The sequence below is a fragment of the Sparus aurata genome, chromosome 13 (assembly GCF_900880675.1).
Source record: "Sparus aurata chromosome 13, fSpaAur1.1, whole genome shotgun sequence".
Lineage (NCBI taxonomy): Eukaryota > Metazoa > Chordata > Actinopteri > Spariformes > Sparidae > Sparus > Sparus aurata.
The window spans coordinates 24916185-24943337 of NC_044199.1; the positions used below are offsets into that span (position 1 = coordinate 24916185).

General features: G+C 43.3%; 1 protein-coding gene across 5 annotated transcripts; it reads right to left on the bottom strand.

Moving 5' to 3' along the window:
- Positions 1-533: 533 nt before the first annotated feature.
- nsd1b (nuclear receptor binding SET domain protein 1b) lies at positions 534-26174 on the bottom strand. Of its 5 annotated transcripts, XM_030437065.1 has the most exons (25): positions 26035-26174; positions 25837-25932; positions 23158-24035; positions 20919-21060; positions 20037-20209; positions 16736-19796; positions 12448-12560; positions 12064-12319; positions 11582-11682; positions 10611-10653; positions 10068-10327; positions 9551-9688; positions 9045-9168; positions 8581-8781; positions 8308-8487; positions 7695-7851; positions 7014-7219; positions 5787-5899; positions 5319-5465; positions 5086-5208; positions 4876-4992; positions 3790-3931; positions 3529-3635; positions 3222-3426; positions 534-2893 (listed from the first exon to the last, which is right to left on the bottom strand). In XM_030437065.1, the coding sequence occupies exons 3-25, from the start codon at positions 24016-24018 to the stop codon at positions 2178-2180; spliced, it is 7686 nt and encodes a 2561-aa protein (XP_030292925.1). In that variant the 5' UTR covers positions 24019-24035; positions 25837-25932; positions 26035-26174; the 3' UTR covers positions 534-2177. The 5 variants fall into 5 exon arrangements, with proteins under 5 accessions (XP_030292925.1, XP_030292926.1, XP_030292928.1 ...); XM_030437066.1 differs by lacking the exon at positions 25837-25932 and having other exon boundaries at positions 25986-26174; XM_030437068.1 differs by lacking the exons at positions 25837-25932; positions 26035-26174 and adding an exon at positions 25029-25815 and having other exon boundaries at positions 20919-21057.
- Between the last annotated feature and the right edge of the window lie 979 nt (positions 26175-27153).

The window sequence follows — 27153 nt, forward strand, 5'->3', positions numbered from 1 at the left end:
AAGAAAACAATGGCTTTGTTAATATTCAGCAAACCCATGTCTTGCAGCTATAATTCACTAGCTAGTTACTAGTAATAACAACAGGAGTTTGAGAATTAGCTTGTCCTGTTCTGTAAGCTTCTACAACTTGATGTAGTTTCATTCCTTCTGAAAAGCTGAAATGCGTTTTTGGATTTTACTATACGATTGTTTGGTTAGCATTCAATTCAAATTGTATGAATTAGCATGTAGAATGTCAGTATCCTCTCTGTCAGTGTTCTAGGCTAAAAGAGTATTTACTCACTGACTCACAGGACAGTAAAATGCGAACATCAACCAAGAAAATGATGGTTTTGTTGGCATTTAGCTACCACAAATCTCCCAGCTATAGCTAGTGGCCTTATTGCTAAGGATTTCCGGGAATAAAAACAAGTTTTTAGGAACTGTGAGAACGTTAGCTAGCCTCTGTTCTGTTAGCTTTGAGAGCCTATGTTTTCTTTGCAGCGAAATGGATGGACCAAGAAGTGAAATAAAGAATGAGGCCGGCACAAAGGTTATTTCATAACTTCTTTTTCTTATATATTTATATAGCAGTTGTTTTATGGTCAATGGTTGAGATCTAACAGATCATAATTACACTGGAATGAAACATTGCTTGTTGGGCAACTGTAAAAAGGCATTAGTAGGGACACTTGGCTCTCACAGGTGCCAAACCATTCCTTAAAAATATCTCCAAAGAAATACACTCTAAGGCATTGGCAGATAACACACGGACGATATAAAGCTTGAAGACAAAGCGAAACAAGAACACATACTGCAAGTGCAAGCATCATGACAGGAGTCCGTCGTTTCAATAGTCTCGCATCCTACTGAAGTCTTTTGTTTGAGTCAAGATGAAGAGGGAATCTCCCTCGACATCATTTGTGCGTCACAGAACTGTATATAAATAATAACCACAGAGCACAGAATACACACTGGAACAAACTTAGTGCTATCTCTGCATTCAGACCTCCATCGATCACGAGGGCAAGACTGACTTTATGTTTTGCCCAGTGTTGGATGGAGCAAATAAGCTTCAGGAGCGTCAAACCTGCAGTCCAACCTGTCTCCTTTTTACGAGACAGCTTTAGTGTCAGCTTTAGTGAATCCTGGTCGGTCTGATTCCTTCTGTTTTTGGCATGAAATGGTAGAATCTTGATACTGGCAGCTTAAATCCAAAACTATCTGAATCTTCTTATAAACAAAACGTAACTATTTTCGACTGCATCATACTTCAACAGTCTTGACCAGTTGCAGTGACAATTTTCTCCCATGTCGTGTGAACTCATCGCAAGGCTACACCAGGCAGCCAATCATCTGGCACGTTGACTTTTTCGTAGATGATCTGCTCATGAAGCACTCAACTGTTGAAGCACCATCTAGGAGTGGAGAGGAACCGGAGAGTACATGGAAGCAAGGACCTTTGTGTCCAGTAAAATCCCAATTTATAGATCTGATTCAATCCAAAAATGTGACCAACTAAAACTGGTATATTCACAGATAAATTAATGTCTTTGTGGTGCTTGTGTACAAGAGCCATCAAGAACTTCATTGATGCAGGCATGGCCACCATTTGATTGAAATGTGACCAAATTGAACCCATTTTTCATTCGACCTTGACAGGAAGCTTGACGGGAACATACAACAACCATCTCCAACTACTGACATACACAACACCTTAAATACGACTGAAAACAAACCAGAAGGTGAAATCGGTCAAAATGTGCGAAAACAAGTATATCAGAGTGAAATATGTTTAATACAAAACCCAAGTTCTACGTAGCAGTTCTTTGCTTTTGATTTTACGTGTCTTGATCTCTCATATCAAGGTGCAGTCAGCACCAGCATGTGCAAAGTCACTGTTTTCTCCAGCAAGTATGTACCGAAGTCCGGGAAAACGGAGCGATGGCTGGGACAAAACTAAATAAATACTAAATAAATAATATCTATGTATATATGACTCTATACAGTAGTAATATTTATTTATTAATTTATGAAGTTCATTTATTTATGTGTTGATTTAGTTTTGTCCTAAAATGTTCCTCCGTGAATCCAGCCACCCGCTGGATTCAAACAGTGACAGACTGGGCTACTTGTGTAATGTGATCAGTTCATTTTCACCTGCCTACTCTCTGTAGTAAATTATAATAGACTGTGTGTCACTCCTCTTCTTCCTCCTCTTCTTCTTCTTCTTCTTCCTCCTCTTCTTCCTCCTCCTCCTCCTCCTCCTCCTCCTCCTCTTCCTCCTCCTCCTCTTCAAGGTATTCCACCCCCCCCTCCTCCATCACCGCCTCTCCATCCTCTTCATGACCATCTGATTTCTGATCCTCTTCTACTGACTCCTCGTCAACTTCCGCCAGCAGGTCCTCCTCGTCTTCATCTCTCTCCTCTTCGTAAGAGGAGATCGGCGAGTAGTGTGGGAGGTCAAACACATGTGGGCTGCTGGGAGCATCAGAGCTGCTGGGTGGAGGCGAGGTGGCAGGCGCGGAGACAGGAATAGTTATGGGTACTGGGATGGAAAAAGCAGGAGGTGATTCGGAAGCACACATGCCAGCACCGGCGCTGATGTCCTGGACCCTCTTCGTGGTCTTGTTCACACTGGTGGTAGTGTTAGAAGCAACAGAGGGGATGATGGCCATCCCCAAACCTGAGGTCAGTGATCTGGACTGGGGTGTGTATTCCCGGATCTCCCCTGGTTCCAGCGGGTCAGGTCCACAAGGGTCATGTTCACTGCAGCACAGCTTGCCGTCCAGCTTGGAGATGAAGAGCAGGCCTTCGCGGTGCTGGCTGCAGTAGGAACTGGGGCACATCTCACAGAAGGACGCTGCATCCTTACCACATATATCACACTGGTGCCACGGACATTCCCAGCGACCTGCAATGAATTTACAAACAAGAATGGCAGGTAAAAAACTAAAGCAAGTGGGAAAATCTGACTTTGCATTCAAATTTGAATCTGTGAAAAGTCAGCTGTTCAGAGCAGCAGCCAACAGAAAACTTCAACACTTTTTGTCAGGTGTTTCCATTGAGAAATGTATAGATCAAAATAATGTGAACAGGTGTTTTGAGGTGTTTTTCTCATCTCTCTCTTGTACTCTTGGACTAAACATCCCAAGTTGGCAAAAACCATAACATGAGCTACTGACATGTTTGACAGATCTCCTCATAAGACAAGGTTACTGTGTTGATGCGAAGGCACTGACCTGCTGGCCTCTTGGTGAGGTTGAGACAGTCGGCGTGGTAAACTTTGGGACAGCCAGGTCTCTTACAGGAAACCATCTGTCCTCCGTCTCCACAGCTGAAACACTCGTCCTCTCGTTCTTTGGTCACCACGACCTTCTTCTTCCTCCTGCCGTGGCCCCTCCTCTTCAGTTTACGACCTTTGTCGTCGGATGGAGGAGGGTTGTTCTGGTTTGAAAAGGAGGAAAGTGATTTAGTGAAAACCTCTCGAGAAGTGTTTTGACCCAACTCGTACCTCAGACGTTTAACCAAATGTGTCACTCCGCTGACCTTTGGCCTGACACCAAGGAAGCCGCTGCAGTTTGGTGCTCCACATTTACAGACCGTTTTCCCGTTCCCTAAACACTCCAGGTTGTAGTTGAAGGTGAGCTCTGTGCCTTAACACACGCACGCACACATGCACACACGCACACACGCACACACACACAAACACACACATAACTGAAAGGAGGCAGCGACATTGGAACACACACACACTTTTCTTTGGACTAATTCAGACTGTTGAAGCCTCGTTTTTGCGAAGCAGCGTACCTGCAGCGACGTCAACGAGAGCGAATAGTCCCACCCGGGTGTCTCCGCTCACCGTCCACTTCTGCGTCTCACAGTTTGGCTGACAGCAGTGGTTCATGAAGCGAGCCTCGTTCCCCTTCGGCCCAGCATCGATGATTCGATCCTAACACACAAACTCTCTCCAATAAGAAATTCAGGTGGTTCGACTTGTGCACAGTTGAGTCTGACGCCCATTTGATAATTTCATGCCCAGTGTGGCGTGAAAGGTGCTGTGGGAGTTTTATTCAAACGAGGCAGGGGATGGAAATTGTTGGTGGGATTTTGGCGGATAAGAGACATCTCAGAATCCGGTCTGGTTCTGGAGAAAAGTCACTCAGCTGGCAAATATGTGATTCTTTTCTCAAGTACTTGCGGGCATTTTTGTACTTTTACTTACAAGCAGTAGAGAGACGAGAAACGAGGTACGTAACAAAACTCCAGAGGAGACGCATACTGGCGGCCTTGAAATCCATGGCTGGTACTTTGAACCTTTAAGCCAGTGGCAGTGGCCTCAGACAATTTCTGGAATTTCCCCCTTTGGATCCCATTGTATCATATTGTATTGTATCATAAATCTATCATATCATACCATATTTATATCGTACTGTATTACACTGTATCCTACCATATTTCTATCGTATTATATTGTATCGGGTCGTATTATATTGGATCGTATCACATTGTAATAAATCATAACATATGTCTATTGTACCATACCATATTTCATTGTATCATATCAATAGTATCTTATGTCTTTGAGTGCATGCATGTACATACGGACATCCCAAAAACATACTGACTCAAGCCTCGTAGGGGTTCCGTATTTTTTTTTATTGCTCTCAAAAACAGAATTCTGATTGCTTTCTGCTGTCCAGATTCAATTCATTAATTGATTGAATGGGTAATACACGATCATTGAATTCTGTTAATCTCGTTTTGAAAGTACGTTCATTTCCAAACAAGAATGAATAATGCATGCATTTTTTGTATCCTCAATGCCATAATAGTGTAATACAACACATACACATATACACACACACACACACACTCTCTCTCTCTGAGCTGTACCTTGTCCAGAGTCAGCATGTAGAAGTTACAGATGTCATTCTCCTGGGCGTGTCTGATCCTCGACCTGCACTCCTCTTCATCGATCACCTCCCCGACGTACTCACTCACAAACTGACCCTGAGAGGAAAACATTCATTATTTAGCCCGATCCAGTCCCAATGAACATCAACCACACAGCAGTCAGAAACACTGGCAAAGCAGCGCAGTTACCTTCTTGATGTCGTGGACACAGCGGAGCCCCCAGCCTCGAGACAGCGTCCTGAAGATCTCCACCTGGCTGTACTGACGCTTGGTGAACGCCTGGTTGAGGCACCGCTCACCCGCCGGGCAAACCTGCAAGTTCAGAGGATCAAAGTCAAGCTCTAGGTGACAACAACACATGTATAATCAATCTATAAATGTTTCTGACACATTCTGTAAGTGTGATGGAGGTATTTCTGTACCTGTGGGTGACACTCGTACAGCAGCATGCGGTTGATGCACTCGGAGTCCATCCCACATGGGCTCTCGTCTGTAGCCTTACAGTTACATCGCGGGATCTCTGATAGGTCGGCCGTGAAGATCTGAACCTTTCCTATTGGTCGATTCACCTAGATGATTCAGAAAGGTGGAATAAAACATGAACTCTCCTCCACAATGTTTAGTGCAGATTTGGCTGATGTTTTATGTTGAAGATAGAGATAGAGTGTCGTCAGTGTGGCGGTGGTAGGTTATGTTGTGCAACTGTCCTTTGGGAGACTCCACCGGATAAACTGGCTGAAGACGAGGTTAGGTTGCTTATATTGACGAAAAGGTTCTGAAGTAAACCAGCTCAAGTACAACACCAATTGTAAATTCAATTAGAAAGATAACTTTTTGTAACTAAAACAACACTGTCCCTATTGAACAAAGCCACAACTCTTCTCCCTCACCTTTATATGTTTGTATGGAGGAGGCTTCCTGTCGTTCTTCCTGTCCTCTTGAAGCTGCCGAAGCTCCTTCTCTGCCTGCAGTTCACGAAATCGAACAGCTGCCTCCTCCAAGGCTGAAGACAGAGATCAACAGTGGAATGTCATCAAAGCAGTTAGAAACTGAAGACACAACCAACAAAGGACACTCCAATTGACAACTGTCACTTTGAGGTGAACTATGCTTGCCAGTGTTTTTGTTGCAAACAACTAGCTTACAACTACTTAGATATTGAGATATTTGAATGAATCATCGAATGCAAGTGACAACGTCTTAATGGGGCACCAAGTAAATACAGATTTGTAATATGAGTATGAAGTTATTTCCTATGTGGTAAAACGGTAAATGGTCTTGCATTTTTGACCACTCAAAGTGCTTTACAATACTTTTCACATTCACCCATTCACACACACATTCATACACTGATGGCGGAGGCTGCCATGCGAGGTGCCAACTGCTCATCGGGAGCAATGTGGGGATCAGTCTCTTGCTCAAGGACACTTTGACATGATGAAAAAATTAAATGAAATAAAATTTATGATGTTCTTAGCATGTTGATAGACTCCTCCATTAATACAGGTGCATGCCTCCCTTTGCAGCAGGACGTGCTTTAAGCTGCAGTGAAACGTTGTCTTTGAAAGCCTTAATGCCAATATATATGGACTGAGGCTGAAAATTGCAAAAAAACACATTATGGAAATTGTTACATCTGTCTTTTCTTTCAATGGATTTTGACTTTTGGATTTTCTAGCCCTCTAGAGTTATTGGAAATGTTTTGATCACAGGAGTCAGAGAAAATCCTACATAACCGCCATTGGTATCTAATTCTACAAATAGTGTAATACTAATAATATGAAGCTTTATCTGCAACTGTACAGAAAGTGTGTTTAAACAGAATGAACAGACATTGCTTTGAAAATAAAAAAGCTTTGAAATACTCGGTACAGCTCTACAGACAAAATAAGGATACTATCTTAGTTTTCTGAAAAGAAGAGAAATGCAAGTGCCCTCTGCTGAATCAATGGGGAAACTACCTCAAAAATGGTCTGCTGTACTTGTAGACTGTCATTTTTAGTCATTTTTGACAGTGTCAAAAAATTCATTACAGTTTGAATATTAACTTTTACCCCTATGTTTGAACAAAACTAAAAAGTGACGGTCCTAGTTGAGAAAGACATTATGCTGGATACCTTTCTTGTAGGTGGCATCAACACCTTTCCCCATCTTTTCTTTGCTGTTGGCATCCACATCCATATAAGGGAAGACTCTAGCCTGGTAGGTCCACAGGTAGTCGTTGGAGCCAAAGAAGTGAACGGGGAACTCCCCGACATCGTGCCTCATCCGCTGGATGTTCTCTGGGATTGTCTTGGGATGGCTGACCTCTGCGGGCCACCACCTTTACAGAGCAGGAGAGGAACAAAACAGCAAAGGTTAACTGCACAACAAAGTATCTGGGGATGGATCATGTATCTGTCTCTGCCTGACTTGTGTCTGTGTTGGAGGTTTGGGAAAGGTGGTAAAGTTGTTGGAAGAGACTAAATTATCTGTTTAATCGATATAAAACATCTATAGCATCATACCGTTCTCATGATATGAGACTATATATCACCTTAGATTTTGGATATCATTATATCATGACATCATGACATCTACATTACTGGAGGATTATTCATGAAAAATCTTATTGTGTTATTATTTGGTGAAAGAACAGTCATCCCGATGATATTGTCACAACACAAATGAAGATATTTCAACAGATCAAGATCTTTATCGATATCTCCATATAGCCTAAAATATCCCAGCATTACTCTAAGGCCATATCACCAGGCTGTAATGTGAACAGTGATCCCTGTCCTCAGATGGCCACTGACCTGTACCGCCCAACTTTCACCCACAGGATGTCCTTGAAGCGAGGTTTCTTCCCAGCCTTGCAGTCATTGCAGTACCAGCTGCCTTTTGGCATTTCGATGTTAAGACACTCGCGGTGGAATGCAGCAGGACATGACTCGCAGCACAGCAGGCTGCCCCCTGGAGCACAGGAGGAGGAACAGCGTGTTAGTGACTGTGTGATGGATGGCTGGCTGGCTCATGGATGCCTTGAGCCTCTTTTAGCTCATTACTTTTCTTTCAGAGAATTAAAAGTTTGATACCACTCTCATGACTGTATCATAAAGATGACGCTAAAGTAAGCGGCTGTTCACTTAGCTTAGCTTAGCTGGAAGAGTGGAAAAAAGGGGAAAAGGCTAGCTCGGCTTAGTAGGCTTGAGAGATGCTGGTTGGAGGATCTCGTTGCCATTGGACAATCTATTTTTGTTGATTTGATTGTACAAAGACAGAGCTGTAAACATTACAAGAAAGCTAATAAGCATATCTCCCAAAATGTCAGCATTAAGTGACTGCCTTTGGGTCAGATTCAGGCTGAAAGTTCATTAGCTGTACTCTTGGACCAGTGATGAAGTTATTCCAACAACCCTAAAGTCGAACCTTCAGTGCAGACGAAGCACCAGCTGACATTGACGTGTTCGTGGTTCTTGACACCGCGGCGTGGGGCGAAGTGGTTGGGACAGATGATGCTGTTGTTGGAGAGAACAACGCATCCTGCTGCCATGCACAGGTCGGTGGCATGATAGGCAACCGGGCAGCGCACACATCGTACCAGACGACCTGCAGTCAACACAAAACAACAGCTGCACAGTTAGAACAAGGGTGGTGCACTAAAGTGATCACACGGAATTATCCGAGTGTCCTCCAGTTTACCTTTAGAGATGTTGGAGCCGTTGGGGTTGGCGATGTAGCAGGTGAGACAGACGTGGATGGAGCAGCGGAACCCTCGGTTCACAGGTGCCGTCGGGGCGAAGTTGGCGATACACTCCCCGTGGTAAAACTTCCCACATACAGGAATCATACAGCGCCGCACATCCTCACTGCGCTTTTTACATACGAAGCAGGTGTGGATGCCTGAGAGAAAAAGTATAAATCATCATCTCTTGTACCTGATATTTTTACTTAAATCAAGAGATCCGCTGCAATAAAAATCTTTCTTACATTTGAGCACCCACCACCACCTGACCTTACCTACCAACCTTTATATCTCTGTAGATAAAATAATACAAGCAGTAATAATAAATAAGATGACGTTCAACAGCATAGTAAATATTGTTTACACAGACTTTTGGGCCACAAAGTTGGATTATTTTCACTCTGCAGATTAACAGACGTACCTGATTTGCACTCAGGACAGACAAACTTCCCTTTAGGGGCCTCGGCCAGAGAGATGCAGGGCAGGTGAAAAGCTCCACAGCACTGACCCTCGCAGAGCAGCAGCTCCCCCGTCTTCTCACACACCTGAAACAACAAACACAGCATACTATGAAATACATGATATGATGATGACATGATTAACAACAATATACAATAATAAAACATGCAAAGTAAGAATTAAGAAAAACACAATGAAAATAAAATGGAAGAATTATCAATTCAGGGGAAAGACATTCTTAAAAATGTGTTTTAATCTCTCTAATATTGCATAAACAAATAACAGAGTCTGGCTGTTTCCAACATTCCCATGAGGAGTTAAATCATTAACAAACCCACAGTATCACCAGCAGTTCAGCATCCAAAAGATACACTTTCTGCTAGATCACAGCTCAGAAAGCTTCTGAAAGTAAAGAGGATGCAGAAAACCTTTCTCTGACTGTAGCCTGGACCTTCCAGTGAAACTCACCTGACATATGTTCTCCTTCATGGAGGCAGGGCCTCCTCGGTCCCCGATGATCTTTCTGGAAGGTAAAAGTAGGTCATCACACAGCGACAAGTCATCCTTCATAGAGGAGAAGCTCTGATCCAGGCTGGACTGTTCACCCTGAAGGGATAAAGGAAGAAATAAGTAAGTATGAAATAAGTAAACAGACCTGTGCCTGTACTTATCAAGCCTCCCCAGCACCAAAACCTCCTAAAACCTAAAACACTCCTCCCTCAGAGAAGGATTGAGAAGTATTCAGGAGGCTTCTTTCTGACAACTGCTGCTTAGTTTGATTTATTGATGAAAATATTTTGTGTCATAAAAATCATATTTTAATAAGCTTATTAGTCATCAACATGTCTTTTCTTCTGCACTTTCTCTTCTTTAGCAGTTTGTGAAGCGCACATATATATTACAGAAGATAATTCACTAAATAACTTTTACTAAAAAAAGAAAATCACTATATACAGAATGAACAGAAAAATCAAAGATGGCTGACCTCTGAGTCTGCTGTGTCCTTTTTGACCTCTTCAGATTTATTGTTCTCTGCTTCAGGAGCATCTTTGTCTGCTGAAGCTTTCTCCACCTGGTCGGGTTCGGGTGGGGCCGGCGAGGGAGTGGAGGCTGCAGGAGAGCTGGGAGAAGGATCTGTCTGGACGGGGTGCGCTGGGGCAGAGGTGGAAATCTCTGTTTTTATCGGTGTGGCGCTGGACGCTGTGGGCTGCTTACTCTTTGATTTTAAAGGCGTAGCTGCAGAATCTGTGAATAAGAAAGATGTTGGAATAAAACCCCAGACAAAACAACAAAGTGAAATCTCAACACTGCATGAAAGTTTAAATTATTTAATTCTCTTAGATTCTGGGTCATTTTAAATCATATTCTTTCTTATGATCATTTTTCTGACTGGAAATCGAATTAAATATGTCTTTAATTTTCTACAATCAGGACACAGGATGTGTCACAGTTAAATAAAGGTAAGGGACATCATCATGGTGAATTACTCAACAGTACAATAAACGCTGCTGTAAGATGATACACCAACCTGATTGAGGGGCAGGATTTGAATTGTTCTTCAGTGTTTTGACCTGTGGCAAGAGAAACACAATCAAAAACTGTTCATATCAAACCGACAGCATTAAAATATCCTTCTGACACGAGACAATAACCTTTTTTTTTCTCATCTTCACTGCTGCTCCTCAACTTCACCTCCTTTTCACTGAGGGTCTGTGGTGACTTGTCTGTACACCAAGCCATCCTGCCCTGTATTCCATGCTATTTGAACGTTGTTGCAGAACTGAAGTACGATATGTTTTGTTTTGTTCATGAGTTAAATGCAAACCCCTCTTTGCTAAAGGATGTTGAGACTAAAATGTTCCTAAAAAAAAAATCTGTTTTACGGACCTTCTTCAGCTCAAGAGCTTTCAAAGAAGCTCCATAAGCTGCAGCTGGGGCCATAATCTAGTTGTCAACGTTGATATTTTTATTGGTTTTGTTTATTTCTACGAGTATAATTTTAAGATAACCACAGTTTTATCTCTGCTATGCAACCGTTGATTTGAAAAATACAGTATCTAAACCAGAAAATAAAAGTTAACATTGTAAAACACACAAACATACATCAAAAATAATAAATTGAACAATTATTGAGGTCCAGCAAATAAGCCATATTGGACTCATATAGCAATATCTTAATTATAAACTTTATAATGATGTCCACGATTAACGACATGTGTAATTATTAAACGTCACTGCTTGATCTCAGAGTAGATATTACTTTTAGAGTAGCCTCAGCTAAATCGATAACATTCAATATCATGAATTACAAAGGGCTGCGAATCTTCAGAATTTATGTTTTGTTATTCATATATTTCTTAAACCAAGTGTGGTGTATGTAGAATAAAATACGCAACATTAGATTCTTTGTGAAACTGTTGAGTGACTGTTGCTACTGTGAGATAAAATTTATAGCCCTGACAGAAGATTTATTTATTGTAGTGCACACACGAAGAGTACCTTCTTCTTGGGGATGGCTGAAGCCTCTGCCTCCAGACAGTACTCCAAGATCTTCTGAGTGGGTTTCCGCTTCCTCTTCCTCCCAAGAACAGGAGCGTTTCCTGTGAATCAAATGTCACATAAAATAACTCAAAATGTTAACTGAACGTTTCATGTGGCTTCCTTGAATCAACACAAAGGGAAAAGATGAGTGCGAAAGTTCATTTTTTGATTGGGCAGTCGGCTGATAATCAGGCGTTTTGTTTTTCTTCAACCACTTTGCATGATATTGAATTCATTTGAGCCAATTTCTTGATGGAAAGGATTTTTTGTACTCTCACCAGGGGAGTACAGACTGTACAGTCTAAAGATGTATTGTTCTGGTGTCCACATACCTTCGGACATTTACTGTACTGACGCTTATCCAGAAAACTTAAATTTTCCTGACAGTCTTTTTAAATTGCAGTCAATCTGCAAAGAAAGACAGACAAACACAGTCTTACCGGTGTCTTTGACGAGGGCTTCTGACAGCAAAGGATCAGCTTCGGGGGGAGGTGTAAGCGTGTCAATGGAAAGGACAGGTGCATCTTGAGGGGATGTGTTTTCAGTGCTGGGAATTTGTAGTTCAGAGGGCGTCGTTGCAGCAATTTCCTCAGGAGGCGGTGTCTGTATTTCAGGAAGCAAGTTCAAGGATGGGTGGTCATGCGTGTCCTTGACTGATCCCGGGGGTTCTGACACGGGGGTAATGGGCTGAGTGACCTGAGAAAACAAATTATGTCAGTTCACTGCCAATCTAAAATACAAGGTTTCAAAAAGTGATACTGAATGCTCAATGCCATAGTATCATGCAAAAAGTTGGAACAGATCTTACATTGTATCATTTTTACCTTTCCAATCAACTGGAGAGGCTTTTTGTTTTTCTTCCTCGTGGAGAAAATCTGATCATACTCTTCAGTCCATTCAATCAGCCTCTTGCTTGGTTTTCTTATTCGCTTATGCGCTGAAAAACATATGTAAGAAAATACTAGCTTTTTAAAATTTCTGTTGTTTATAGTTGTTACACACAATTTCTAATGTCTTACCACGCAGGTTTAGTCATTATTATGAACTACACAGCCCTCTGTCATTGTCAATTTACTTTTACCTTCAAGGACATTGCAATGATAACATGGCCACTTACCACCGGCATAAATTGTAATGCTCAAACTGTTTGATTTTCAGATTTATCAATATTATCATTTGTAACCTTAAAGTTTAAGGAGGCACTGTTCAACAATTTGCAGCAATTAACATGTATAACATGTATAAATCCCATTTTTTTTTAGCCATAAGTGAGTGGATTGTAACGTGATGAGAACGATTAGGCCCTCCCTGTGTCACTTCCCCGTTGCCTATAAAAGCCTGTGGACGATTTGTTGAAGTTTTTGAATGCTGCTGTGACTGTGGATTTCTTACTTTTTTTCTTCTCAAGTCAGATTTTCCCCAACAGTCCAACAGATGTGACTATATGAATGTTCCAGTGCATCTCTCCGCTCTGCTTGCAAAGATCAACAGTAGCTAACGTTTAGACATATTTAGAAATGGAGCCCGCTAACATAAACAAAGCAGCACACCACAACACAGGAGTTAAACTGCTTTTACTTGTTGTTGTTGTTGTTGTTAACGGTTCCATTGGAGACCTTTAATATATGTTTGAGTTGTCCTGTTGGACTAGGCCATTTCAAAACACCTATCAGTCATTCATGAACACGTTTTCCATATCCATAGTGCATAAAGTAGATTAGTAAATGTATTTAAATCAATCCAATTTCAGTTACAGTTTACCGGGAAGAAGACCCCTGGATTAACAAACCGAAGAGCTAAGAGCTGCTTGCTTGTTTGCTGTACCATTAGTGACCAAGTTAGGGTAACTTGTCATTTTCAGTGTGTAGGTTGATAGCTCAGATGGTCTGCTAGTGGAAGGGAGGAGAATGCCACCTGAAATAGGTGCCAAATGGCAGACTTACAATAACAGCCTACAAATGGTAAGTCAGACTGGCCATGATATATATTCATTTCCATTACCACAATTTATAGTAATTAAACCAGTCAGTGCTTCGACCCTGCTTCCTTTTTTTACGCTAGGTTATACTACTTGACAACATGTTGCTAATCTGTATTCAACCATGGCATTATTGGTGGTACAATAATCTCAGAAATACAATAACCTCAGAAATATGAAGACAGAGCTGGGATTTAATTTATACCGGAGAGTGCTTTCTAGTAGCCATTGTTCGCCATGGTTAGCAATACCAGTTGATACCAGTAAAATGCTCAAACTCTGTTGTTAGTTTGGATCAGGTCCACTAACAGAAATGGCTGGGCTTCTGAGAAGGTCAAGTGAATGGGCCCAGACCTGCTTTACTTATATCAACACACATGTGTGTCTCTCCCTTAGATAAACATCTTGGCTTTAATCAGCATCACAGGTAGTGGTGGCTCTTGCACTGACTCAGGGCTTGTAACATTAGCCAAACATTAGTAATGTCAGCCTCATGGTTACTGTTGTCTCCTCAGCCTGGTTGGCAGTGGCGCCCCAGAACACATCGGGGGCCCGATGGGGCCAGTGAAAATCTTAGGATGGCACACCAAAATGGTCCTTCTTGCGGCAACTCAGATTCAGCTCCAGTCTGTGGCTGTGTATTGCATTCCCCTTGACTCTTTTTCATTAAAAAGACAATATGCATCCAACACATTTACGTCAAGTTTGAGAAACACACAAACATTTCAGAAAAACACAAAAATGTTGTTGTTTCTTATTCTGATTCTTGCCCTTACTTCCTGTAAGACTGCACGCTTTTCAGCAAATTAGCACCCCCACAGGTGGAGATTTAAATTACAGTTCCCTATTGAGCCAGCACCTCAGTCAGTTCAGGGAAATTGGTGGGAGCACTGGGGGGGCCAGTGGGGTGGCCAGCAATTTTCTAGGGGTGGCCATGGCCCCCCCTGGCCCCCCCCCTGGGGGCACCATTGCTTGAGAGAAGCTTTCTGAGGTGACTGAAAAAAGTTGATCATTACATTATTATTTGAGTCAGAAGCCATTGCCTGCTCCCTCTTTTTCTTCTCCTTTCTTTTCTGCTTGCAAGGAAATGACCAGAATGCCCTTTTGACATTTTAATGCCATTTTCAGGAGAGGAGGTTTTCTTTACAACACAGGCTACTGTTGTTAAAGCAACAATGAATACATTTTGTTTTTGTATTTGTTTGAAAGAGTAAAGGTGAGTATTTTTGTTTTAAATAATATGTGCTTTTCATTGCTTATATTAACAAAAGCATTTGCATATATTAGCATTCTTGGGCCTGCAAAGCAGATATGCCCATGATAATTTTCTCTTTTCACTTCCTATGCTTAGATAGGTCTTTTGGCCCAAATACAGCATAAATTGGTATGGTAAGTATTCCAGAATGTGACTTGGTGTTTGTTCAAATGTGCAAAATTTACTAAATTAAGTTGCTATGGATAAGGATAACTTGTTATAAAGAGCATCTTTTTTCTATGATTTCTAAGTGGATTTATTGACACTTATTAATCCAATGGACATCACAGATGATAATATCCTCAGAAAACACAAGTCATAAGAAATTAAAAAATATTTGTCTATGTTTTAAAGGTCCAGTGTAGAGGATTTGGGGGGATTCAGGTGGATCTACTGGCAGAAATGGAATATATATATATATATATATGTTTTCATCAGTGTACATTCACCTGTAATCATGAACCATTGTGTTTTTGTTACCTTAAATGAGACATTTATTTCTAGAGGTGGAAGTGGGTCATCTTCCACTGAGTCTGCCATGTTGTACCGCCATGTTTCTACAGCAGCCCAGAATGCACAAACCAAACACTGGCTCTAAAAGGGCATTTTGCATATTTAGCAGCCACTGTAGGGCAGGGCGAGGCAAGGGTTATGTCATTGGTTGGTTAATCCTACCTACTAGGGCTGCTCAATTATGGCAAAAATCATAATCACGATTATTTTGATTGATATTGTAATTACGATTATTAAAGACGATTATTCATTGATTTGAGAACAAGCACTTATTGAACTTTGAACTCAGGTATTTCTTTTAACACGATTAGTTTGACCTGAAAAACAAGAAAAATGCAAATAAATAAGAGAAAAATATATCAATAAAATGAATTAAATAATATGTAAAAATAATATGTCTTTGGCACCATGTATGTGACGGCATCCGTTATTTCTTTTATGCCTGTGGGAGCTGGGTGAATATGCGGTGGCATTGTAAAGTGTGTCCTTAATTGAGGACTGTGTGGCGGTGGCAGGAGTCGAGGAGCTTTTCATTTTTTAGTTTTTTTGTTCCTTCACTACTTGGTCATGTATTACTCTGTGTGTGGACTTTAAAGGGTTAAATAAATTGGTCATGTTCCCTTGAGGTGCAGACACGGTCGCATGACATATCTTGCACCATATCTTCATTTGTTCCGAGTCAGACTCCTCGAAACTGAAGTGTTTCAACACCACAGAATTCGCTTTACCTTTCTTCCCGACCAAAGGCTGCATTTCTGCCATCTTCTTCTACACGTTTTATCAAAACACGGACTGACAATACACACTGGCATTACGCACTGGCAATACGCACTGGCAATACGCATCGGCGTGGCTGAAAGCGAAAATTTTCAGGCAGGGGCGGGGTGGAGTGCACAGGTGGAGATGGAAGGGTTCGCTGCATTTACCACACAAAACACGGCGTGCGGCAGAATGATCGTTTTATTACGATTATCTTGTTTTCATGATCGAGCGAAGCCAAAATCGAAATTCAATTAATTGCCCAGCCCTCCTACATACTTGAATGAGTTATTACTTTGAGAAAATGTCTATTCGATGTAAGTTGGACCAAATTTGTGGGCCACACTACAATACCTTGAGTTGCTTTTGAAGCACTGACATGCACCTGGCCCGACTATCTCAACAGAAGGTATCTCTATTCCTCTGTGCCCCCCTGATGTCCCTCAATCATCAAACTGATGTATGCTGTTCGTGTACACAATATGATCAACTTGACAGTTTGACATTTTCAGCTCATCTTTGTGAACGTTTTACATATAATCCTGGGGGATCTGGATCAGACTGTGCTTTACAATTTAGGGCAGGCACTAAACTAGACTGTTCTTACCTGTTGCAGCCTTGTCGCCTTCTCCAGCACTTTGCATCAAGCTTGTGTCAACCTCAGTGCGGTCTGCAACAAGGCCATTCAGCTGTTCCTGGCGCAGCGTAGTGTTGAATCCTCTCTGCTCCAAAGGCACCATGTTCTGTAGGTTCTCATTTACTCTGCTCCACGTATCCTCCTTCCCCTCTCCAACCACTCGCTCACCACCTCCTCCTGCCTGCCTCTCCCAGCCGCTGGACTGTATCTCCAACAGGGACTGGACACTGGAATTCAATCCCGATGAAGAGTCTGTTGCTGGCAAAGATTCCAGTCCTGGAAAACCAGGTCCAGACCTGGCAGGACGACAAGGCACTTTGCGGTTGGCTTTCTTTTTAAGCCCTGTGGAGCTGCTCCTTCTGTGGTAGGGCCTCTTGGATATCCGACTTGTGCTGACTCCACTGTGTGCGATTGTGATTTTGTCCAGACTTGAATTTGAATTGTTTTTAACATGTTCGATTTGTTTATCTTGACCAGCAGTTGTAGCCCCCCCAGGCATCACTAAGGGTTCCTCCTTCACATGTGCACTTGGTGGCCCAATTTCCAGTTCTAAGGGAGTCCCCTCCCGCTCTCTAGTGTCATGCAAGTCCTTCAGCATCATGAGAAAAGTGCTGAACTTATAATTGGTGTCTGCTTTGAAAGAGATGGGTTTACCATCGCCCTCATTTGTCAGGGACTGGAAGGATACCTCCTCTACATTTTTAAAGGCATTCATAAAAGAAAATGGCGAGGCAGGTAATGATGAGGAGCATATGTCAGAGGAGTGATCTTCATTCTTTGCTTTTACCCGTGAAGTGAGAGGTATGAAGTCCATTGGTGGGGTTGAGGATATTGAGAGGTCTTCATCTTCGCTCTTGACTTCAGCTTCAAAATCAGCGGAATTTGAAAACACCACGGGAGGGGTGCTACAGCTAGAAGAAGTGTCCTGATCGTGCTTGCCATTGTCTTTACAAGGAGATTTAAGAGATTTCGTTTTAGTGCAACTTTCCTGTTTGGCCTCACGATTCCAAGTGGAGTTACGTGCATTGTGGCCCGCAAGGTTCTCAGCTTTTCTGTGGGGATTCAAGAGTTCTTTCTTTTCAACCTCCTTTCGCGCTCTTTCACGCTTCTTTTGTTCCGCCTCCCGCATGGCCTTCAAGGCTCTGGTCATCAGCCGATTGCTGGCTGGGAGGTGGGCAGGCTGCTCAGGTAGTCGGATTTTATTCACTTTATCTGGAACTTGCTTTGATTTGTGGATTGCTTTCTTGGATTTCTCAGAAGACAGGCCTTCAGGTACATGTGCCTTCCTACATTCTGAATTCCCATGCCGGTGAGAAGGTGAAGAAGTCCTAATAAAAACTGGACTAGTGGTAATTTTTTGCTGTGAGTTACCAAACTGGTCAGAAGAAATGCTTGTTACTTTGGAGTCAGAAGTCATCTTACCTTCTGGCTTGTCTGATTGGTTAGAGGATGAGTTAGCCACCTTGCTTGGATTCACATTTAAAACAGGTATCCTTTCTGATTCCAGGCTACCCAACTCACTGGTGGCAATGGTGGCTTTTCCTTGTGATGTTTCCGACGAGAGACGAAGAATACCAGTCCCACCACTTGCTTTTAACTTCTTAACTGAGAGCTTTATGGGTTCTGAGCTGGATTCTTTATCGATCGAGATACTTGCCTTGCCGTCCACGAAATTTGATTGTGCAGAGGACATTTTAGAAGTATTAGTATCTTGTTTTTTTTCACTTTTTTCACTCTTTGTAGATCCAGGATGGACAGTGGTACTGGAGTTTAGGAACTTCTTTCCCTTTATGTCCTTGCGTATTAATTTGACAAAGGGCAGCCTACACTTGGAGGCAAGATTTGTTTGCTTTTCTGGCCTTTCTAATTGGTCAGTAGTGGATGCTAGATACTTACTTTCTTTTCCTTCTGCTTTGTCCGAAATCCTGTCAATTACGTCAGCCTTTTTATTAACTCTCCTGTCAGAATTTTCTTTTCGACCGACACTCTCTGAAAACCTCGATTGGTCATTGAAGTTGACCGCCATGCTGGGCTCTAAAGCCTTTTTAACATCTGAGCTACCTAACTGGTCAGACGCTGTGCCCGTCACAGTGTCAGTTGTGTTGCTGACTGTATGTCTGCCATTTGAATACCCACACCTGTCAGAGGGCACAGCAGCCTCAACAGAGACCAGGGACTTCTGCTTGTCTGTCGATCCTGACTGGTCATTGGGACAGCCAGTTGTATCTAAAGGACTATTAGCAACTGTGCTGTTTTTACACTTCAAATATCCTGACTCTTCAGATGCCAGAACAGTTTCAGCAGGTACCAGAGTCTTATGTTTGTCTGACAACCCTGACTGGTCACTGGGCCCACCACAAGAGGAGGAGGCACCAGGAAGCAGTGTCTTCTTACTTACTACAGATGAGTTCTTCTTCTTACAGGGCACCTTACTAAAGAGAGTGCGGTCTGGCATCGGACTGGTTGTTTTAGGTCGTCTGTCTTTGCCTGATTTACTGAACCAAAGACCAGTCTGAATCTCTGGCTGCTTCTTCACCTCTCTGACAACTGTGACAGACGGCTGACTTGTTACTACCTTGGACTGACGTTCCAGCGCTTTAGGACACAAAATCTTCGGGACTGAGTCGAGGTCAGAATATGGGCACTCTCCATTGTCTCTCTCAGACTGGTCAGAGCTACTTTGCAACATCTTTTTAGAGTGTTTACTATTAATTTCCTTTGATGATTTACTCGGTTTCTTCTTGCCAGATGATTTCTTTAAAGTGCTTGGCTTTGCTGGAGTTGTTATTGGTGATGACACTTCATGGGATGAAATGGATCCATTTGTCAAGTGTGATGTCTCAGGACAGGTTGGTGAACTAGGAGGAGGCAAGATTGGATCAGCCTTGTTTACTCTCTCCGGTGTGGAATTGCCATGGAAGGCATCATCTATGGATGATGGAATGAAGGAAGCCATTTTGGGTCTCTCTGGGAGAACAGATTCAGCTTCTGCCACGCTGGATTTCCAAGAATTCTGTAAGCGCTTTGGAATCTGCGGAAAAAGACAAAAATACTAGTTTACCAACAAATTTACTCAAAATCACCATTGTAACTTAAGTAATTGCTGAACAAGGATGTTTTAAAGAGAAGGAATATATTTTGTTGTTGTTTGTTGTTGCGTGCCAACTTTCTTTTATTGTCCAATGCGATAAACGATAATTTCTTTTCTTTAAGGCATGCAAGTAGCAACTCAGAAAACTCTGGGAAAACTCAGTCTTAGAATAGTAATTACAGTGAATTTATGGTTCTGCTCCTTTTGCTTCCCCCTCCGACGCATTAGGGAGAGTTGTTCGAACTCAAACCCTCCATGAAAAGCGTGAGTTGATTTTTCTTCCACCCAGGTTTGCTCCACAGACTCCCCAAAGGTCCTGACATGGTAGAGCCGACAGGGTCGCTCGCCGGGCTCTAGGACAACAACAGACATCAGCCTCAATCTCATGAGACACAAATTAAAACTACATTATCCTGCACAGGTAGTACAGGAGGGCATTGACTCAGCTTTGATATGCCAGAAAACAGAACTCTCTGACTGCATCACTGCTAATCGTCAACTCATAAGAGGACTGTAGTGTGCCTTTGTTCTTACAGTAAATGTATATATGATTTTTTATAACATTTTGTAGAAAATCTGCAAAACTGAAACTTAAAGGGTAACTCCACCAATTTTACAGCTTACATTACATGTTTACAAGTCTAGACGAGTACCACTGCACAGTTGAAATAAGGATAAAACAAGAAAAAAACAGTAGTGTTTGTGACCTGACTTATCTCATTTGCTAACATTTTGAAAACTTTTCTGGCATGATGGTTGTCTCCTCTTGGTATATTGACCTAAAACAGTATATGGCATGTCAGTAAATGCATGTTTTACTAAATGAAACAGTAAAACATAACTACACATTTTTACAGGTCTTCTCAATATCCTATCTTATGTGCCAATTTATTTTATCAAACACTGTTTTAATCAGCTTCTTAATGTACTGTTAATAAAAAATATATGATACAAGACAGCACTACCATCATCAGTTGGGGATGTCAATTAACTGATGACCAAAATAATTTTTAGAGCTCATCTCACTGCTGAAAGCAACAGGTAAGTCATTTCCAGTCCCACCTTTCACTCTGTGATAGAGTCCCTCTACGGGGTCAACGATCACCTCACAGGGCCACCATGGTCTTCGGTTGAACTTTGCCCAAATAACTTCACCCTCTAAAAACTTCACAGGCGGCAAAGACTTTTTCTTGAGGCTGTTCTGCTGTTGACAACATAACAATGGAGAAAAAAAACTGCAATGAGATCTATGAAAATTAGTGGGAAGGTGACCTGCCGAGACTTAGTGTTTGCCTGAGCTATTACAGCAGGAAATGTGAACCTGCGATTAAAATACAATCAGTATCTCCTCTCCCCCATGCCCGCGGAAATTTGGGTGAAGTTTCGTAGTCCACAAAACAGTTCTGGAGCTTCACAGCAAAACAGTGTTTCAGCTTTCTCCTAAAACAAGTGAAGTAGTTGGGGACTTGTTTTAAATTTTGAAAAAAACAAAAATATTACATGGTTCCCGACAGCTTGTCCAGTGTAATCCAAGTTGTTACTGAATCATGTTTTAAAGCTGAACTCTTTGCTGCAGCTGCAAAGCTAAAAGCGTATCTATTTGAGATCTCAGGACTTCCGGACACTTAGGACAAGCTTTATGGAGCCATTTAAGGTTTTCATGTTGTTCGTTGTAAGTTTTACATAACACAAGTCCCCATATACTTCAGTTCTTTAGAATGCTGCAACTCTGTTTTGCTGTGAAGCTCCAGAAATGTTTGGTGGACTTCAAAACTTTACTTGACTTTCCATCAGTTTAGGGGTGAGTAGATAGTGACTGAATGTCCTTTAATAGCTTTCTGCATTCAGTGCTAAAATAGAATGATTGAAAGCGATTTACATTGATTTTTAAAATGAAAATTCATCCTCCTATATTTTGGCTTGCTTTTCATCAAAATGTTTTAATTGACTCAACAGAGCAAAGAAAAAACGTGAACTGCTGTTTGATTTAAATCATCTCCTCTACGTATTCCTAAATTTAATCTTTTATAACATTTGTGGATGTGCAGTTCTTTCACACATATAAAACTGCGTGGAAATGAAAAGGTTTGTTGCATTTATGCTGTGTCTATAATGAGTCAAAGCCTTCAGTTTCTGACCAACAATGTTCTCTTCGGCCTTTTTATGAGCTCCAATTTAAGCTTGTCTTCTCTTGTTCCAGAACAGGATTACAGCCACAACACAAATCACTGCACAGAAAAAAAATTTTTTATCACAACCCGGCACCACTACTATACCCTTTGTGTGAATGGGAAAAACTGCTCACAGCAAGTTGAGTGGACTGGTGGGATACATGAGCAGGCCTGAGTATTGGCATGTAGCAGGAACCGCCAGAGGGGTGATACTCGCTGTGAGCTATGATGTAATCCATACCAGAGCAATTTAAAGGAATAGATCCCAAAAGGAACAGGAAACGTTCCCAAGATTTCTGGAGGAAAGTAAAAAGATATAATTTTTCCATGGAGTCAGTTAGCTGTGGGCTGCAACATTAGCCCATATTCTTTATCCTATCCTGTTTAAAGTGTTTCCAATGATCTATTAGCAGTTCCTGTTTGCATTGTACCCATAGATGTACGGACACATAAACTGGAATGCTGAGATACTGAGAAAAGATGTCCTTGGTTGTAGCTAGCTACCGTTAGCTAATTAGCTCTTCGAGCTCAGTTAGCCATCGAGCCAGAGGATCAAGAGTTTGTCTAGATCGTAATCTCAGAAGACAGGGGATGTCATCGATGGGATACGTGGTCCAGCTCAACTGGGGTTAGCAGCCTGAGAGTGAACGTGGTTGGCCACCAGACTGGGGCTGAACACAGCCAATCTGAAGTAAGGGGATACAATGAGGAGGTGATTGACAGTCAGCCACTGCTACATCTGCAACTGCTGGCCATCAAAATAACAGGGCCAAATCCTGCCAATCCCCAATAATTAACTTAAGTTTTACCAACGACAGAGTTACGGTCGTGGAGTTGTGTCTTGTGTGCACACATCCATTATTTACAATCACCTCTGCTCTGTTCTGTAATGACAGGTGAAAGTGAGATGTTTAGTATTCCAGGTCTTGTGCAGGGTTTGTGTGAGAAGGTATTCCAGCACCACAACAAATACTTTCTAATCAGGTGAGTGTCAGTCCTCTCTTAAGGCCAATTTTGGAATTTTACTATTATTACTCCCTCTAGACCAGAAAATAAAGCTGTTGTTATTATTGAAAAACTCAAAAGCCTCTTGTGGCAAGTTTACTGAGGGTAATAAGGGTAAAACTTGCCATTGAATGCCTTAAGGAACTATCCCCGAGCAGGAACAGCTCGGTGTCGCTGTCCCACTCGTCATCGGAGCCGTCCCAGTATCTCCTGCGCTGACCCGAGGACTGGGACCGGGTGACGACCTTTGCTGAAGACAGAGTAGCCTTTGATTCTGAGTTTAAGTCTCCAGGAGTGGACCGAAGAACATTCCGGGCCGTCTCGTCTTTGTCCTGCAAGTCTCCGGCAGGTGACACAGTCTCCCGGTCTTCATCATCGTCCTCAAACAAAGAGGATTCAAAGTGGAGGAAGCCGTTAGCGAAGGGGCTGTTGCTGTCGAGAGAGAAGGCCGGGCTCGGCGGGCCTGAGAAACAACTTTCCGTCTTTTTCTCTGAGACTACAGGATCGCTCCGATTGGTTGTCGGTGCATCTCGACTTCTAGGTAGCTTTTGTCCAGCAAGGGATTTACCAAAGTTCTCCTCCCCGCTTGTGTTCTTGGTGCCAGAGTAATCACTGCTAGTGCAATCAGCCCAGGAGTCCCTTTCTGTCGCCTTCCCCCTCTCCTTCTTATTCACCCCCCACTCCCAGCTCCTCTCTGGCTCCCTCAGCGGCAGCACCAGGTCGGGCTGGCTCACCATGGTGGTGAGATGTTGCAGCCTCCTGAGAGGACTGTAGGAGGACGAGGAGGAGGAAGAGGAGTGGTCCGTTTGTGGGAATCCGTAGACTGATGCATGCTTGTAGGAGGAAGCGGCGGCAGACATGGTTAGGCCGATCCTGTGATCATTGTGTCTGGAGGAGCAGGAGTGGGTGGAGAGGTCACGGCCGGGGGTCAAAGGGCAGCTGGACTGATGAGTGTCCCTGCCAGGGCCTGTGTAAGGCCCACTCATGCTGGCATGATTCCTCCCTGAAACATGAGCAGAAAATGATCAGTGTGAAGCCAAAATTCTTGAGATCACAATATTGAAGTTTGGAATATTTTAAAATAGAAACATGCATATTTTCCTATGTTACGGCTGGTTATAATATGCCTGTGGGTCAGTATTAGTCAGTTGTGATTTTATTATATTTTCTATCATCCTATCAACAATATCAATGCTGTGAGGAATTACACGTTTTGTTTTTAGCATTTCATCTTCCCACAATCGGTCACAACATTGCTGCCGCTTATCTAAAGTTGTCCCGGGCAACTGGTAATGAGATATTTTTCAAAGTGTCAAGAGGAAAGGCGAAGCTCAGACATCAAATCCGTGCACACAACAACAATCCATCTTCACCCGATGAATAAAACGTAAACAGACTCACGGATGTCGAGCGGATCGACCTAATGTGACATTTTTGGGGGGAGACACTCTGCGCAAACACCGCAAACACCGCAGCCTCGCTGTAAAGCCTCTGGTGAAAGATTATCGCGATATGATGAAAATGACATCAAGTAGGATAAGGTCAGCAGCCTGTAAACTCACACACATGCATGCAGCACACACACACACACATACATCAAAGCCGGAGATATGATTACAGCGCGTCACGTCAAAATCCACCGGATGGAAACACGCCGGCGCTGTAACCACCAACTGGAATTAAAATGGACCCGCTCGTGCGCGCGCGTGTGCATGGGTGCGTGTGTATGTAGGTGTGTGCAACTGCATGTGTGTGTGTGTGTGTGAGAGAGAGAGACGCTTTACAGTGGCTCCACGATTTGCACGAAAAACGCATGAACGCAACACAACACGAGACGGCGACGCAAAAACAAGTTCACCTACACACACTGACACGCACACGGACGCACACACAGTTCTACAGGCTTCCCTCCCCGGCGGATGCAGGCTATGTGCATCAAACAGCTAAATCACGCACAAAACGCAGAAGGACACGGGATCTGTCGCGAGAATCTTACCATTCCGGTGTCGGCCACTGCGAACGTGACCCTCAACCCGCTCATTTTGGCGTTTAAATGTGCCAATTTCCAATTTTTTGAAAGCGGATGAGGAGAGTCCCAGCGGCAATACTACTAGGCCTGGATCCTGTGAAACGTACTCACTCACTCACTCCCCCCCTCCTCCCTCTCCTCCTCCTCCCTCCTCTCTACATGCGCTAAAGCCTGGTCCAGCGGCCCCTGGAATAGAAATTCAGGCGTGTTGTGCTCCTCCAGCGACACTCCCCCTTTTGCTTTGTGATAACTGCAACTTTATAATTCGCCGTCTTTGGATTTCTGCTCTGTTTCCTGCCTGCAGACTCTGCCTGCCCCCTTTGAAAGTCTCTCTCTCTGCTGTGCGCACTGCCAGTCGTCACCACTGCCTCCCTCCCCAGCCCGGTCCACAGCGTGGAGCACAGAAGGGGCCGTAAATCTCCTCTTCAAGAAAAAAATAAATAAATACAATTCTTCAGGTGACAGCCTAAAAAAAACAGTAGGGAAAAAAAAAGAAAGAGAACGGCCACACGACACCTCCAAGAATCGCCCCGCCCCTCTCCTTAATTACAAGCATCAATTATTAACCTAAACCGGGCTGCCATCACCAGTGACATGTCACATGCCAAACTTGTGCCAACGTCTCCTCCACCAAACACCCCGACACGCACTTGCGCCTGGAGATGATGAGACGAGAATACAAAACAAATGAAGTCATTCAGAAAAATGTCCACCACGCCTGAGAAGAAATGGTGCAGCAGCAGCAGCAGCAGCAGCAGTAGAAGAAGAAGGCTACCCGGAAAAACAGATGGGTTTCCTTTTCCCTGAGACGAGTTGCTGCTCTGTAGTCTCTGGCTGCACACCCGGTCCCTTCAAAATGGAGTCCTCCAGCCTTAGAGGAGAAAAAAAAAAAAAAAAAACAGGCCACAAAGTGTTAATACATACTCGATATAAAGTTCACCCAGCCACGGAGAAACTGAGCCTCAAAGCGCACCTCTGCTGTGCTCTGGATGGGCTTCTGGAGGCTGTTTGGGTCTTGAATCAGCCATGCCACGACAGGAACATTTTTCTTGACATGCTATGCCTCCCAAAGTCACTGTCTTATGAGCGTTTTCAGCCACGACAGGGGGGACTGAGGCACAGTTGTGTGTGTGTGTGTGTGTGCCCAAACGCGTCTGACAGCAAAAAAAAAAAACAGAACAAAACACAACATTTAATGGCACTGAAAGCGTCGTGCGAGCTGCTCTGGTTTCTGTTGGAGGAGAAAACAGACCGTCAGCTTTTCTGTTTTTCAGAAACGAAGGGGTGAGAGCTGAAAAACAACTGCAGCTCTCGGCCGAAGCTGAGCTGAGCATGGGAGTCATGCGAGATTTCAGCTCTGGTGGGTTTGATTTTATGGGTGAGGAAATGTGCAGATTTGGAGACGACATGTCTTTTGGGGACACGGAGGACGGGTATGGGGACAGGGGGGCTGTTTCAGGTGTAAAAATACCCCCTCTGCTCAGCACGCACACACACACACACACACACACTCCTCTCTTGTCACCGGGAGGCGATGTGGAATCGGCGCTGATGATCGACACGGTCGCCACCCTCCTCTCCACTCTGAAGATTCAACCACGAACAAGTGACATAAGAGCAGCATGAAGCACGATTGTGTCAGTGGTGGTCCCACAGAAACGGACGAGTCTCTGCGGGATTGTTAAATATGAATGTTTTAGGTTTAATGCGCTCGGTGAGTCCACTATCAGCTCCTCACTTCCCCCCGGTGTTTCCTCTCCCCCACTCCTCTCAGCTGAGACGGAAACACGGAGGATTTGAAATGCCTTTTTGTGCCTTTCAGACTCGATTCTAGCAGAAAAGCGTTTGGTGAGAAAGAGCGAGAGAGAGACACTTGTGGAGACAGACAGGAGAGAGAGAGAGACGGGCAGACAGGACGGGGCCTGCTGCGGGTCCGTGCTGCGCAGAACAGCGCCGCGGACCGGCAGCACTGCGCATGTCCCGGTGTCATCGCTGCTATTAATGTGGTCTCAGTCTCATTTATGCCGGTTAGTCAGCACCGGTTTCCACTTCTCGTACTTTCCACTGCTGCGTCAAAGCAGGTTTTGGTTTG

Coding starts and splice junctions, on each gene's coding strand:
- nsd1b (XM_030437065.1), bottom strand. CDS start 24,018: ATGAGTGGGCCTTACACAGGCCCTGGCAGGGACACTCATCAGTCCAGC. Junction 8,782..9,044: donor CTGTCCTGAGTGCAAATCAG/GTACGTCTGTTA, acceptor TTTTTCTCTCAG/GCATCCACACCTGCTTCGTA. Junction 3,636..3,789: donor TCTCGTTGACGTCGCTGCAG/GTACGCTGCTTC, acceptor GCGTGTGTTAAG/GCACAGAGCTCACCTTCAAC.